The following is a 15,869-nucleotide window of genomic DNA, read 5'->3' as shown; positions in this document are numbered from 1 at the left end:
GCAGCCTGGCTGCTCCGTGAGAAGTAACCTTACTATCCTCAGGGTAGTAAGACCTTCCCCTGTGCACACTTAAATAATAACAGGGATTTTTACTACCCTTATTTGAAAGAAACATACAATAAATGTGGAAGCAGAATATACCTTTTTGGGAAAGGAATTAAAATAATCATTGTAAACACAATACAAAAGGTCTGTCTTACCTTTAAATATTTCACCAGCTTCTGAATTTGCCAATATTCTGATGGCAAATCTGCATTTGCTTCCTGACGATCAAGTGGTTCTTCATCTTCCTCACTCTCTGAGGAGCTCTCACTAACGATTTCCTCAATCTTCTCAGTACTCTTACTAAGAACAATAACAACCACCACATAACATAAATATGTTTATGCTACAACATGGAATTGGTTATAATCGTTACTATTTCAGCAATACGAACTTAAGCAACGAGTTCTAGAAGACCTAACACCTTCTTAGTTCTTGATCTTTGTTAAGATCTAAGTGAGGAGATGAATAATTGCGTGCTATTTTAAGAAAATAGAAATGAACAGGAAATTAGTATATGTCCTATGGCTGTGCTGTACAAAAAGATAGCCACCAGTCATAGTATTTAAATAACTTGTGTTATTTATATGTTTATATTTATTTAAATGTCTTTATTGAATTGAAATAGAATACAATTAAAAATTTAGTTCTTCAGGGGCGCCTGGGTGACTCAGTTGGTTAAGCGTCCTTCAGCTCAGGTCCATTATCTCATGGTTTGTGAGTTCCAGCCCCACATCAGGCTCAGTGCTGACAGCTCAGAGCCTGGAGCCTGCTTTGGATTCTGTGTCTCCCTCTCTCTCTGCCCCTCCCCGGCTCATGCTCTGTCTCTCTCTCTCTCTCTCAAAAAATAAACGTTAAAAAAAGTTTAAAAAAAATTAGTTCTTCAGTTGTAGAAGCCACATTTCAAGCACTCAACAATCACATGTGGCTGGTGACTACTATACCAGGTAGCTCAGCTATAAACCATTTCTATTATCATGGGAAGTTTAATCGGGCAGTGCTGCAAACGCCTCACAGGGAGAGTGTCTCCCTTATGGAAGAAAGTACACTTTTTCCTCACTGCTCTAGAAGCTTCCAACTTAACATCAAGGTCATGGTCACCAGCTAGTTCACTCAAGCTTTCATGACCATATCTAATTCTCATTTTCTGTTTATCTCCATCCTCTCTTCCCTCCAACCCTCATGTGCTCTCTTCTATGAATGTCTTTTCTCACCTGTTTTGAAGCACAGTAGAAAGCACACTACTAGTAATTTCATAGTAGTAGTAACTTTCAAGTTTTATTAATTTTTAAGATTCTATAATTCTTTTAATTTCTCAAAGGTGTTGTGGTGCAGAGAGTTGTTCTCTGGGCCACAGTGGAATGAAATCCTGAACTGAAGCTTCTGTTCCAATTCAACAAGTCGCATGAGCTGAGTTTTAGTTTAATGTATTCTCTCGTCTAACAAATGTCCAGAAACCTAGGTTGGTTACAGAGCAAAATATGGTAGACAAGGCTGACTTAAGAACCAAGGTAAATTTAACTCAAAGGTCCCAGACATAAACATATACTAAATAAACCTATATTCTCTCAGGAATCTCTAAATGTTTTAGCTTAACAAACTCCTGGAGTTAAGAGCAGGTGATTTACCCAATCACTCTCAAATCATATCAAAAAAAAAAAATCAATACCCCAAAGGAAAGTTGTTCTTTTTTTCCAGTGATGAATCCTTTGACATATAACTTTATATGGCTTTCCCCATTTTATGAGATTCCCTTCCTGTTCTGTCCTGTCCCACAGCAGCTGTACATTCAGGAGGTAAAAAGAAGCAAACCTCAATGTTTCATTGAGCTATGAACTTGACCATAAGAAATACTTCTCTACCACATCATTGTACCCACTTAAGCAAGAAGAGATAGAGAAGTTCTCATTTTTATCGCTGACTAATGGTTGTTGCTTGGATACACTACCCCTTTACCCTTATCTATTACTCTGGAGTTCTCGGACTCACTAAAATTTGATTTAAAATTGAAATGCTTTAGGGCAAACATCAATTTCAGGAAAGATGAAGTAGATATACCTTTCCTTATTCCTCCCACTAAGTACATAAAAATCCTGGATATCATATGTAAAACAAACCTGAGAGAACTCTGTTTGCAGAATGGAGAAGAATGGAGAAGAATGGAGAAGAATGGAGAATGGAGAAGAAAGACTATCTAGGGACCTGGAGACCTGAGAAGCAACACAGTGAGGAGTTCCTTGGATTTCTTTTTGTCTCACATATCCCAGACAGGGTACTAGAGAAGACAGTGGTGTGGAAATACCAGTGGGCACAGAGGAGAAAAGCACCTAAGGAGGGGGCGCCTGGGTGGCTCAGTTGGTTACGCATCCGACTTCAGCTCAGGTCATGACTTCACAACACGTGGGTTCAAGCCCCGTGTCAGGCTCTGCTGTGACAGCTCAGAGCCTGGAGCCTGCTTCGGATTCTGTGTCTCCCTCTATCTCTGTCCATCCCCTGCTCATTCTCTCTCTGTCTCTCTCTCTCTCTCTCTCAGAAATAAATTTAAAAACAAGCACCTAAGGAAAGCCTGCTCTTTCTCATCAGAGGAACAGAAAAGGAATAGCTTAACAGAAAACTTTTAGGCAACAAATGATTTATTCTTGTCAACACCACAGAAAACACTGTGCCCTATCCCCACTTCTGCTAGCAATGGCCAAACAGAGAACTTTATCAGGCTACAGCAAAGCTTCCTAATCCCCAGGCTGGGTGGTGTTAGAGAAGGCCTAAAAGGGAGTCAGGACTTCCACTGATCCCAAACCCCAATGTCAATGTAATAAAAGGCCCGTGCCTTTCACAGACAAGCTGGTATCCATAGAGGCCTAGGCAGAGCTTGAACTTCCACTACCACTCATAAATAATGAGGATCCCCTCACCTGCACCAACACCCCCCCCCCCCCCCGCCAGGTGTCAAGTGAGGGCCCGCCCACTTGAACCTTGCAATTCCTTTTCTAATCTGAGGAGGCACCACACACCTTATCCCGCCAATGTGGTATCAGAGGCCTGCTAAAACATAAGATTTAAATAAGACCCGGAAGAATTCAGAAGAATTAATCCAACAATTAAGACTCAGAAAATCTCAAAAATTATTACAGTTTAAAAATTACCCATTCTCTTACCATGCTTCAAAATGGAATAAATTAAAAAAGACTTTTATGGAACGGGGTGGGGGGGGGGGAGTTAGAGAGACTAAAGGGAGAGAAAGAAAACCAAGAAAATAAAAATCAAAAAGAACAAACAGAAAAAAATATACATAATGACAAACTTAAGCCCTAACATAAAAATGACATTAAAGGTAAATGATCTAAATATCCCTTAAAAGACAGAGTTTAACTTAATGGACAAAAAAGAAAAAAAAAGGGAACCAACCAAATGCCATCTACAAGGAACTAATTTCAAATATAATGATATGTTATAGTTAGTTTGAAAGAAAAGGAAGAAAAATACACCATGCAAACAATCAAAAGAAAGCAGAAATGGCTATATAATATCAGATTAAGTAGACATCAAAAAAGAAAAACAAAACAAAACAAAACAGAGCAAAACCGACCAGGGACACAGAGGAAATTACATAAAGATGGAGTCACAGTAATCCTAAATATGTATTTCCAAGCAACAGAACTGCAAAATACATAAAGCAAAAACAGAACTAAAAGGAGAAACAGAAAAATTGCAATTATAGTTGGAGACTTCAATACTTCCTCTCATCAATTTATGGAACTAGACTGAAAATAAGCTAGGATATAGAAGAAATCAACAACACCAAATAAACATTATTTATTCCACATTTATGGAACACTCCACCCAACAGCAGCAGGTTACACATTCTTTTAAGCATCCAAAGAACTTATACCAAGATAACTTGACCACACAGAACCTCAACAAATTTAAAAGCATTGAAATTATACAGAGTATGATCACTAACCACAGTGGAATCAAACTAAAACATCAGTAACAGAAACAGAACAGGAGAATCTCCCAAGTGCCTGGAAACAAAATAATGCTCTTGGCTCAAAGAAGAGTCTCAAAGGAAATTACAACAAAACAAAACAAACAAACAAACAAAACACAAAAAAACACATTGAACTGAATGAAAATGAAAATACAACATATCAAAAACTTTTGTGCACAGCTCAGAGCTAAAGCAGTGCAGAAAGCACTGCTTTATAGCGTTATAGCCCTATAAACTATATAGCACTAAATCCTTACATTGGTAAAGAGAAGTCTCAGTCAACAATATAAACTTGCATCTAAAGAAACTGGAGAAGGACCTGAGTGGTTCAGGTGGTTAAGTGTCCGACTCTTGGTTTGGCTCAGGCCATCATCTCATGGTTCATGAGTTCAAGTCCCATGTCAGGTTCTGCACTGACAGTGCGGAGCCTGCTCGGGATCTTCTCTCTCCCTCTCTCTCTCTGCTCCTCCCTCGTCAAGCCCCATCTTTCTTTCTCTCTCAAATAAATCAAACAAACAAAGAGGGTGGTGGGAGAATAGCTCATGTTAATAGACACATACCGAACTAACTGCGCTCTTCCGGGTTTAACAGGTGGCCCTGACCTTTCAGGTCTTCTTCTGTGTTTCTCCTCTTGGGGGTCTCTTAGTAGGCTTCTGTACCTAAAAACACATAAACTTTTCAAATTAATTTATGTGGATTAATTGGAAATTCAAAATAGAAATACATACAAATACTCCATCACTTTTATGCACCCAAGTTATGTTCTCCTAATACAGAAAACGGCTATGAGTTCCAGCCTCATCTGACACCTGAGACGTCCCTTCTGTCTCTCAGGCACAGCCATGTACTTTATGTAGTGGAGGAGCATGTGGTCCAATATGTCTTTCGTGAGGAACAGGTGCTAGGAACAGGCTGCCATCACTGTGGTGGCCCTGCCCTCTGTGCCTTCTACTAGCAGTGCCTACTGCCCTGGCTGAAAGCTGCCTCTTTTCTGATCTTCCACACCCAGCACTACAGCAGGGCCCGTATCGGTTTTCCAGGTATTCCCAGGTTGAGCACAGTCCTTGGCACATAGTGAGTTTTCACTAAATTGTTGTTAGGTAATTTCCTGATTGAAAAACGTAAGCACGTGGGCAACGCAGTTTTTTAAAAATTCACCTTCCAGGTAACAGAGCAGCCCATGTATTTGTCATTTTCAGACTCAAATAGTCACAAAGACCAAACACCTCAAAATTGAGAATTAGAGGAGCAAGAGTGTCTCCTCTTTCCACAGGACTCCTTCCCTCTGCTCTCTGGGTTTGTAGGCAAAATGCAATCACCCAGTGGTCCTCAGAATCCCTGCCCAATCAGGCGACATGAAACTTGTAAGCCTATTTGCTAATTTAAAAAGTGCTCTAGGCACTTCTGACTGCTCTGATAGTTACATAAGGCTGGTCCTTAATCCGGCACCTATTTATAGATGGCCCAAAATGGAACTAGTTTTGTATATTTCAGACATTCAACAAACCAGTGTCTACTTTACTTAGGCTTGTTAATATTTACTAGCCTTTCTATAGTATTTACTTAAAGTTCTGTTAATGACAAGACGTTATCTCTATCAAGATTTCCCTGATTAACTCCACATAATTTTAGTCATCCTAAATGCTCCTAGCACTTACTTAATCAGGTCCCTACAACTATGTTTACATTGCTCCTGAGATGTCTCCATGTGTTTTCTCATCTTTTTCATGCGCTATTTTCCCTGACTTACTGAGTGAATTGTGTTCTTCCCTTCCCTTCCCTTCCGGTGCCCACATGTAAACCCTATTCACATCAAATCCTTCTACTTGGTATATGAAGAGGAGTAGGGAGGGATCCACTTGCATTACGGAGGGAATGTAAATATCTACTCTAGTACTTTCCTGCTATGACATAAACTTATGTGAAAAACTAGGCAAATGTGGTTACTGAGGATGTATCAGAAAACCCATCACGCAAATTTCCACATACTCTTTGAAACGAACGGTAGCCTTCCAGCTTAAACTTGGCTCTAATCTCTTGGTCATTTGACTCTTCCCAAAATTAATTTGGTTCTTCTCCAGTGTTCTCTTGCCTGAACCAGTAATAGCTTTCTGAACGGGGGCTGCTTCTTCCTTCTCAGGTGGATCATTAGTTGGTTCTTTCTTTTCCTTTTTGTTGCTGAATCTCTTCTCCTTTATTTAAAAAAATAATAATTTTTATAATGATATCATTTCTGAATTATCTAGTGCTATCTGAAAATTAACACTGGTGGTAACTTCACTAAAGGAAGTCTCTGATGCATCTAACTTGTGTTGCTTAGTGGCACACATTGGATGAGGGCCACTTCAGGACTGAGGTCTCTAACAGAGCTAGGCTGATAGTAATGGATGTTCCTAAACTCACCCCCTGCTGTAGCACACACAGATCCAAAAGCTGCATTTGACCTACTCACTCCTCGCCACTGTCAGAAAAATGTAAACTCAAATGCTATAGTGACTGGGACACATCATGTACAAATTGCTGAAACTACAGATAAAGAGAATATCTTGCAGGGAGCCAGAGACAAAAGTCACATGACAGACAGAGGGAGAAACACAACAATTAAAAGAGACCTATCAGAAACAGTGCAAGCAAGAAGAAAAGAGAATGATACCTTTAAAGTCCAAAAAAAAAAAAAAAAAAAAAAAATCCAAGGAACTGCCAAATCAAAATTCTAAACAGAGAATTTAGGAGGGGGATTATGACTAATCCATGAAGTTGAAGATAGAACAACAGAAATTACCCAATCTGAATAACAAAGAGAAAATTGATTGGAAACAAAAATGAATAGAGCTTCAAGATCTGTGAGACCAAAACAAAAATTCCAAAATTCATGTCCTCAGAATAACAGAAAAAGAGGAGGAAGAGGGTCAGACTAAAAATGTATTCTAACATGATTTGAATTTTCCCTAAGTTAGAAAAAGACATAAATCTAAGATTCAAAAAGTTGAAAAAACGCTAAACAAACTCAAGAAAAACTCAAAGAAATCCATGCCAAGACACATAATAATCAAACTTCACAAACTAAAGACAAGGAAATTCTTAACAGCAGTTGAGAGAGAAACAATATTTTACTTATAAGAGAAAACAATTAAAATAATAACAGATTTCTCAAAAGCAACCAGGGAAGACAGAAGGAATTCAAACAACATTTTTTTAAGCACCGAAAGTAAAGAATTGTCAGCCTGATACTATATCCAGTGTAAATATTCTTTAGAAATGAAGGGGATGTCAAGAAGTTCTTGGGTGAAAGAAACACGACAAAATTTGTGGATGAAGGAAAAACAAAGAGAATCTGTCATCAACAAATTTACCTTAAAAGGGTAATAAGTTTTTAAACAGAAAGACTGTGATAAAAGAAGAAAACATTGCAATATCAGAAAAGAACAATGGAAAAGAATAAAAGTGTGGGTAAATACAAAAGACGTTCATTCAGCTCTTGATTTTTCTAAATGAAGTTTGATGGTTGAAACAAAAATATAACATTGTCTCATATAGTTATCAATGTATGCAGAAGAAATAAAGACAATTATAAATTAGAGAGGGTAAAGGGACTTAAAAGAAAATATGGTTTATTTTTTTTACTAAAGTTGTATTTATTTTTTCAGTCACATCAGTGTAATAGTATTACAGCTTTTATAAGAAGTTTATGTTGAAAGAGAAATGACATATTCTCATACAGTAAATTTGTAAAGGAAGAATATGTCGACAGCTTTTCTTTTTGTGACATACCAGGAGTTGCAAAGGATTGAGGCATATACAATTATTGTTTGAAGGAGACATGGTTTCTATGTTTCACTCAAACTGCTATGATGTCAAACAATAGATAATTATTAATTATGTATGTATAATATTGTACAATACCCAGAGTAACTCCACACACACACAAAATCTATGCAAAGAGATACACTAAAAACACTGCGGATAAATCAAAATAGAATTCTAAAAAATGTTCAAGTAATCCATAGAAACTGGAAAAAGAAAACAAATGAAAAATAGAAGAACAGAAAACAAAAGTAAACTGGCAAGTGTAAGCCATAACATATCAATATTAAATGTAAATGATCTAAACACATCAGTAGATACACCAATAGAAAGTTTCACAAATTTCTTTTTTTTTTTTTAAACATTTTTTTTTTCAACGTTTATTTATTTTTCGGACAGAGAGAGACAGAGCATGAACGGGGGAGGGGCAGAAAGAGAGGGAGACACAGAATCGGAAACAGGCTCCAGGCTCTGAGCCATCAGCCCAGAGCCTGACGCGGGGCTCGAACTCCCGGACCGCGAGATCGTGACCTGGCTGAAGTTGGACGCTTAACCGACTGCACCACCCAGGCACCCCACAAATTTCTTTTTAAAATGACTCAATTATGGGGCGCCTGGGTGGCTCAGTCGGTTAAGCATCCGACTTCGGCTCAGGTCATGATCTCGCGGTCCGTGAGTTTGAGCCCCGCGTCGGGCTCTGTGCTGACGGCTCAGAGCCTGGAGCCTGTTTCAGATTCTGTGTCTCCCTCTCTCTTTGCTCTTCCCCTGTTCATGCTCTGTCTCTCTCTGTCTCAAAAATAAATAAACGTTAAAAAAAATTTTTTTAAAAATGACTCAATTATATGCTATTTAAAAGAAACATCAGGTGGTTCAGTTGGTTAAGTGTCTGACTCTTGGTTTTGGCTCGGGTCATCATCTCCTGGTTTGTGAGTTTGAGCTCCACATGGGACTCTATGTTGACCGTGTGGGGCCTGCTTGGGATTCTCTCTCTCTCCCTCTCTCTGTCCCTCCTGTGCTCTCTTTCTCTCTCAAAATAAATAAATAAAAACTTAAAAAAAAACTCACTTCAAATATAATAATATAAATATAAGTAGCTTGAAAGTAAAAGGAGGGGAAAGATAGAACATGCAAATATTAGTCAAAAGAAAGCAGGAGTGGTATAAAATTATCAGATTAAGTAGACTTCAGAAAAAGAAAAACAACCAAGGAGAGAGAGGGAGAAAACAGCAATCTTAAATGCACATACAGAGTTGCAAATAAAAAAAACAGAACTAAAAGAAAAATTAGACAAATCCCCAGTTATAGTTGAAACACTTCAAAACCTCTCTCTTGACAACTGATAGAATATCAACAAGAATATGGAAGAACTTACCACCAAAACCACATGATATAATCCACAAAGTAAAAAGAAAAGAAGAAATAATAAATACCAAAGTAGAAAAAAAATAGAGAAAAATCAATGAAACTAAAAGCTAAGTCTCTGAGGAAACTGAAAATCAATACACCTCTATCCAGACAGATCAAGAAAAAATAAAACACCAATGACCAGTATCAGGAATGAGAGAGATAACAATAGCTACGTATTCTACAGACATTAAAAGATTAATAAAAGAATAACTTAAAAAAAATTTTTAATGCTTATTTATTTTTGAGACAGAGAGAGACAGAGTGCAAGTGGGGAAGGGGCAGAGAGAGAGGGGGAGACACAGAATCTGAAACAGGCTCCAGGCTCCAAGCTGTCAGCACAGAGCCTGACATGGGGCTCGAACCCACGAACCGTGAGATCATGACCTGAGCCGAAGTCAGACACTTAACCGACTGAGCCACCCAGGTGCCCCAATAAAAGAATAACTTTGAACAAGTTTATGCCAATAAATTTGACAACTTAGATAAAATGGAAAAATTCCTATAAAGACAATCTACCGAGGCATGTGGCTGGCTGTTGGTAGAGCATGTGGCTCTTGATCTTGGGGCTGTGAGTTCAAGCCCTGCACTAGGGGTAGAGATTACTCAAAATAAAAATAAAATGGATAAAATAGCAAAGGTTATGTATGCTTTACACCAGTGGAAAATTTTTTTAAATAAAATAAAGACAACCTACCAAAGCTCCCTCAAAAAGAAATAGATAACCTGCATGGCCCTATGACTATTAAAGATGTTGAATCTCTTTTTAAAAAACTTACTTTACATAGAACACTCCAGACCCTGAGGTCCAACATCTATTTCTAATAAAAGTTCTTAAGGGAACTTCTTCAATCTTATAAATTTAATATGTGAAAAAGCTGCAGCTAACATTATATGTAGTAGCAACTGAAAGCTTTCCCTTTACCACTAGAAACAAAAGACCTTTTCTATATAATTCTATATTGGAGGCTCCAGCTAGGGCATTAAGGAAAGAAAAAAAGGCACTGATATTGGAAAGGAAGAGGCAGAATGATCTTTATATACAGATCATATGATCCTCTATAGAAACTCCCCGGGATCTACAAACCAGACACTAGAACTAATAAGTGTTTCAAAATATAAAATCAATATATAAAAACCAAGTGTATTTTGAGTGGCAACATATAACCACAAATTGAAAATCTGAAACTACCATTAACCATATAGCCCTTGTGAAATAAAAACTCAATGAGTAAGTGTGAAGATCTAACTGGCTTTATTAACGGATTCATGAATGCAGCAACATCCCATGTGGTAATTAGAGAGATGCTCCACTGAAGTAAACAAAAGAAAAGTTTTTAAAGGCTGAAAGAACATTTTAAAAAAGGGACTTGACTATCAAGGAATATATTGTTTAGGCAAGGTTGCCCTCTTAAGAGGAGAAGAAGGGGTAAATCAGTAAATTTCCTGGTATTGACCAGGAAATTCCAGTTGACTAGTTGCAGGGTACATTCCTGGTTGGTTGAAATTGTAGTTATTTAGGTATAAATACTATAATAATAATAATAACACATATTTTAGGATATATAATAATATATCTGTTAGGTGGTTGACTTGGCCTAAGTGATGCCACTTCGGGCTTGTGGTTTTCTTTTGTAACACCCCCAAAATATGAAATGCTTACAGGTAGGTTTCACAAGAGATGTGTAAGGACTATGCACTGAAAGTTACAAAATATTGCTGAGAAAAATTAAAGAAGATCTAACTAAATGGAGAGACATACTATATTCATGGACTGGAAACTTCAATATTGCTAAGACATCAGCTCTTTCGAAAGTGATCTACAGATTTATCACAATCTCAACCATAATTCTTTCAGTGTTTTTATGAAGAATTCAACAAGCTGATCCTAACATTCCAATGGACTTGCAAAAGATGTAAAATAGCCACGCAAGTTTGAAAAAGAGCAACATTGGAAGATTTACACTACCTGACTTCAAGACTTACTATAAAGCTACAGTGATCAACACAGTTTAGTACTTGTATAAAAACAGACAAACAGATCAGTGGAACAAAAATACGCTCACACAAATGGACAACTGAATTTTGATAAAGATATAAAGGTAATTCAATGGAGAAAGGATGTTTTTTTTTTTTTTCAACAAATGGTGCTGAAACAACTAGATATTTACACTCAAAAGAAAAAAAAGGACTTTAATCCACACCTCATATCATGTACAAGAAGTAAATTACAAAGGCCTGAATGTAAAACCTAACATTTGAATACTTCTAGAAAGGAAACATTGGAAAAAATTTTTGTGACACTGGGTTTGGCAAAGCTTTATGAGATACAACACTATGAAGAAAAAATTAACAAGTTAAACTTCATAAAAATTGAGGACATTTGCTCTTTATTTTTTTTTTTTTTATTTATTTTTTTTTTTTAAAAATTTTTTTTTTTTCAACGTTTATTTATTTTTTGGGGGACAGAGAGAGACAGAGCATGAACGGGGGAGGGGCAGAGAGAGAGGGAGACACAGAATCGGAAACAGGCTCCAGGCTCCGAGCCATCAGCCCAGAGCCTGACGCGGGGCTCGAACTCACGGACCGCGAGATCGTGACCTGGCTGAAGTCGGACGCTTAACCGACTGAGCCACCCAGGCGCCCCAAGGACATTTGCTCTTTAGAAGCAATGGTTGGAGAATGAAATAAGCCATGGACCCGGAGGAAATATTTACAAGTCATATATCTGATAGAATATGCAAGCCAAGAATATATATAAAGATCTCTCACAACTGAGTAAGAAATCAAACAACCCAATAAAAAACTGGGCAAAAAAATATGAATAGACACTTCATCACATATGATAGATAGATGAATGGCAAATAAGCATATGAAAGAATGCATTCAAGAAACGGAAATGAAAACTCAGGGAGATACCAGTACACGCACCTATTAGAATGTCTAAAATTAGAGGTTTGACCATACCTATTTTTTTTTTTTTTTTTTTGAGAAAAAGAGAGAGAGAGAGAGACAGAGGACACATGTGAGCCAGGGTGGGGCAGAAGGAGAGAGAGAATCTCTCTTTTTTTAGAGAGCCTGACACAGGGCTCCCTCTCATGACCTTGAGAGCAACCTGAGCTGAAATCAAGACTTGGACATTTAACCAAGTGAGCCATCCAGGTGCCCGTGACCAATTATTGACGAATAAGCAGAAGAGCTGGAACTCTCCATACACTATTGGTGTGTATGTAAAATATTACAACCACTTTGGAACGCAGTTTACAAATTGTTTAAAAAGTTAAACACACAACTACCGTTTGATCTTGCTGTTTTATTCCCACATTTTCCAAGAGAAATGAAAGCATATGATCAGTACAGATAAGCGCCTGAAAACGAAATGTTAAATATGAGAGTTTAAATTGTAAAGACATGCACAACGTCTTGAAGATAAAGCAAAAGTATATTTACAGAAAGTGGGTGACTGAAAATAAAATCAGAGGATCTCAGAGTCCCAACAAACAACTGGTAAGTTTCAAAAAGAGAGCAAAGAGAAAGAGAGGAAGGAATGATTAAAGATGTGATATGAAAAAAGTATTTTTCTAGTTCTGAAGGACATATGTCACCATTAATGAAAAACAAACATCAGCACCAACCATATCATCATGAAAATTATAGAACATCAGGAATAAGAAAAGATCCTAAAGGCTTTGATAGATGGGAAAGGCCAAAACAGGCCACATAGGAAAAATTGCCTTAAAAATTCTAAGTAAAAATTATTTTTGAACTATCATTACAGAAACAATAACGGACAGAAAAATAAAGATATTTTCACACACTAACCCTCAATTTTTTCCCTCTAATGTGCCTGTTTTGCTTAGGAAGCTCCACCAAAATGATGGGGTACACCAACAAAAGGAAAACTAAATGGAAGGGAACTTCTTCAACACAATAAAGGCCATCTATGAAAAGCTCACAGCTAACATCACATTCAATGGCAAAGCCTAAAAGCCTAAAAGCCTTTCCCCTAATACCGGGAATAAGGCAAGGAGGTACCTTTCACTGCTTCTATTCAACACAGTCCTAAAAGGTCTAGCTATAGTAATGAGGCAAGAAAAAGAAATTACATCCAAATTGAAAAGGAAGAAGTAAAACTCTCTCTGCAGATGACATGATCATATATGTACAAAGACCAAAAGATTTTTTTTTTAAACTGAATTAATGGGGGCGCCTGGGTGGCTCAGTTGGTTGAGCGACCGATTTCAGCTCAGGTCATGATCTTGCAGTTTGTGAGTTCGAGCCCCGCATAGGGCCCTGTGCTGACAGCTCGGAGCCTGGAGTCTCCCCCTCTCTCTGCCCCTCCCCTGTTTATGCTCTCTCTCTCTCTCAATAATAAATAAACGTTAAAAAAATTTTTTTAAAAACAGAATTAATAAATGAATTCAGTAAAGTTGTAGGATTTGATTTTGAAATTCATATTCAAAAGTCAGAACTGATTTCAACCCTTAAAAATCAGTTCTAGTGGGGTATCTGGATGGCTCAGTCGGTTAAGCATCCAACTCTCGATTTTGGCTCAGGTTATGATCTCACAGTTGTGAGATCAACCCTGCATCATGCTCCACGCTGGGCATGCAGCCTGCCTAAGATTTTCTCTCTCCCTCTGCCCCTCTCCACCCTGTGCACACGCCTGCACATTCTATGAAAAAAATCAGTTCTATTTCTCTATAGTAGCAGGGAACAATCAAAAAGGAAATTAAGGAAACAATATCATTTATAATAGTATCAGGAAAGAATAAAATGCTCACAAATAAATTTAACAAAGAAGACAAAGACTTGACCCTGAAAAACATAAAACACCACTGAAAAAAAATTAAAGGAGATAAAAACAAATGGAAAAACACCCCGTGTCCATTGATTGGAAGAATTAATATTAAGATGACAATGCTATACAAAGCAATCTATAAATTCAATACAATCCCTTCAAAATCCCAATGCTATTTTTTTTTTTTTTTTGCAGAAATGGTAAAACCAAACCTAAAATTCAGATAAAAAGTCAAGGGAGCCCAAACAGCTAAAATAGTCTTGAAAAGCAAGAACAAAGTTTGAGGACTCATTACTTCTCAATTTCAAAACTACTACAAAGATATAGTAATCAAAAGAGTGTAGGACTTGTATAAGGATAAACAAGATAGAATAGAATTGAGAATCCAAAAATAAACGCCTACATCTATGGTAAATTGATCTTCAAAAGGATACCAAGCCCATTCAATGGGGGAAAGAACAATCTCTTCCTCAGATAATGCTAGGATTCCCAACGCAAAAGAATAAAATTACATCCTTATCTTACTTACACCATATATAAAACTTTACTCAAAATGAATGAAAGACCTAAATTTAAAAGCTAAAACCATGGGGCGCCTGGGTGGCTCAGTTGGTTAAGCGTCCGACTTCGGCTCAGGTCATGATCTCCCAGTACGTGGGTTCGAGCCCCACGTTGGGCTCTGTGCTGACAGCTCAGAGCCTGGAGCCTGTTTCAGACTCCGTGTCTCCCTCTCTCTCTCTGACCCTTCCCCCCCCCCCCCCCATCCAAGCTCTGTCTCTCGCTGTCTCAAAAATAAATAAACGTTAAAAAAAATTTTTTTTAAATAATAAATAAATAAATAAATAAATAAAAGCTAAAACCATGAAATTCCTAGAAGGAAAGAGGGGCATATCTATCTTCATGACCTTGAATGTAGCAATGGTTTCCTAAGTACAATACCAAAAATACAGGCAACAAAAATGTATTCGTTGGACTTGATCAAAATTAAAAATGTTTGTGTATCAAAGGATACTGTCAAGATGAATGAAAAGACAGTCCACAGAATGGGGGAAAATATTTGCAAATATTAGATCTGATAAGGGGTTAATATCCACAATATATAATGAATTCCTACAACTCACCAACAAAACATTTTTCTAATGGACAAAGGAACTGAATAGACATTTCTTAAAAAAAAAAATACACAAATGGCCAATAATTACATGAAAATATGCTCAACATCACTCATCACTAGGGAAATGCAAATCAAAACCACAATGAAATACCACACTTCATAATTAGGTTGTCTACAATAAATGCACATACAAACCCACACACAGAAAATAGTAAGTATTGGTGAGAATGTGGAGAAACCAGAATCCTTGTACAATGCAGGTAAAAACATAAAATGGTTCAGTCTAGGTGGAAACAGTTTGGCAGTTCCTCTAAAAGTTAAGACATAGAATTACCATATGACCCAGAAATCTCACTCCTAGGTATATACTCTCCAAAACTGAAATAGGGACTCAGATACTTGCACACCAGTATTTACAGCATTGTTCACAATAGTCAAAAAAGTGGAAACAATCCAAGTGTCCATCAACAGATGAATGAATGAATAAATTGTGGAATATACAAATGGAGTATTATTCGGTCATAGAAAGGAATGAAGTTCTGGCAAAGGCTACAGCATGGATGGACCTTGAAAACATTATGCTGAATGAAATAAGCCAAATACCAAAAGACAAATATTGTGTGATTCCATTTATCTGAAATATCTAGAAAAGGCAAATGTCTAGGGACAGAAAGTAGAGAGGTTACTAGGAGCTGGGGGAGGCAAAAGGGGAAGTT

General features: G+C 37.3%; 1 protein-coding gene across 1 annotated transcript in view; it reads right to left on the bottom strand.

Moving 5' to 3' along the window:
* The window catches only part of ODAD2 (outer dynein arm docking complex subunit 2), a 180,470-nt gene that overhangs the window by 147,118 nt on the left and 17,483 nt on the right, over nucleotides 1-15,869 (bottom strand). The window contains exons 8-10 of the mRNA XM_086715141.1: nucleotides 6,020-6,222; nucleotides 4,591-4,689; nucleotides 201-345 (exon numbers count right to left, since the gene is read on the bottom strand). Of these exons, the coding sequence (XP_086571267.1) occupies nucleotides 201-345; nucleotides 4,591-4,689; nucleotides 6,020-6,222 (447 nt within the window). The remainder of the gene's footprint in view (nucleotides 1-200; nucleotides 346-4,590; nucleotides 4,690-6,019; nucleotides 6,223-15,869) is intronic.

Source organism: Puma concolor, chromosome B4, assembly GCF_028749965.1.
Source record: "Puma concolor isolate L17-30 chromosome B4, mPumCon1.1.hap2, whole genome shotgun sequence".
Lineage (NCBI taxonomy): Eukaryota > Metazoa > Chordata > Mammalia > Carnivora > Felidae > Puma > Puma concolor.
Note: the sequence above shows the minus strand (reverse complement) of the source record. Positions and strands in the feature narration are given on the sequence as shown.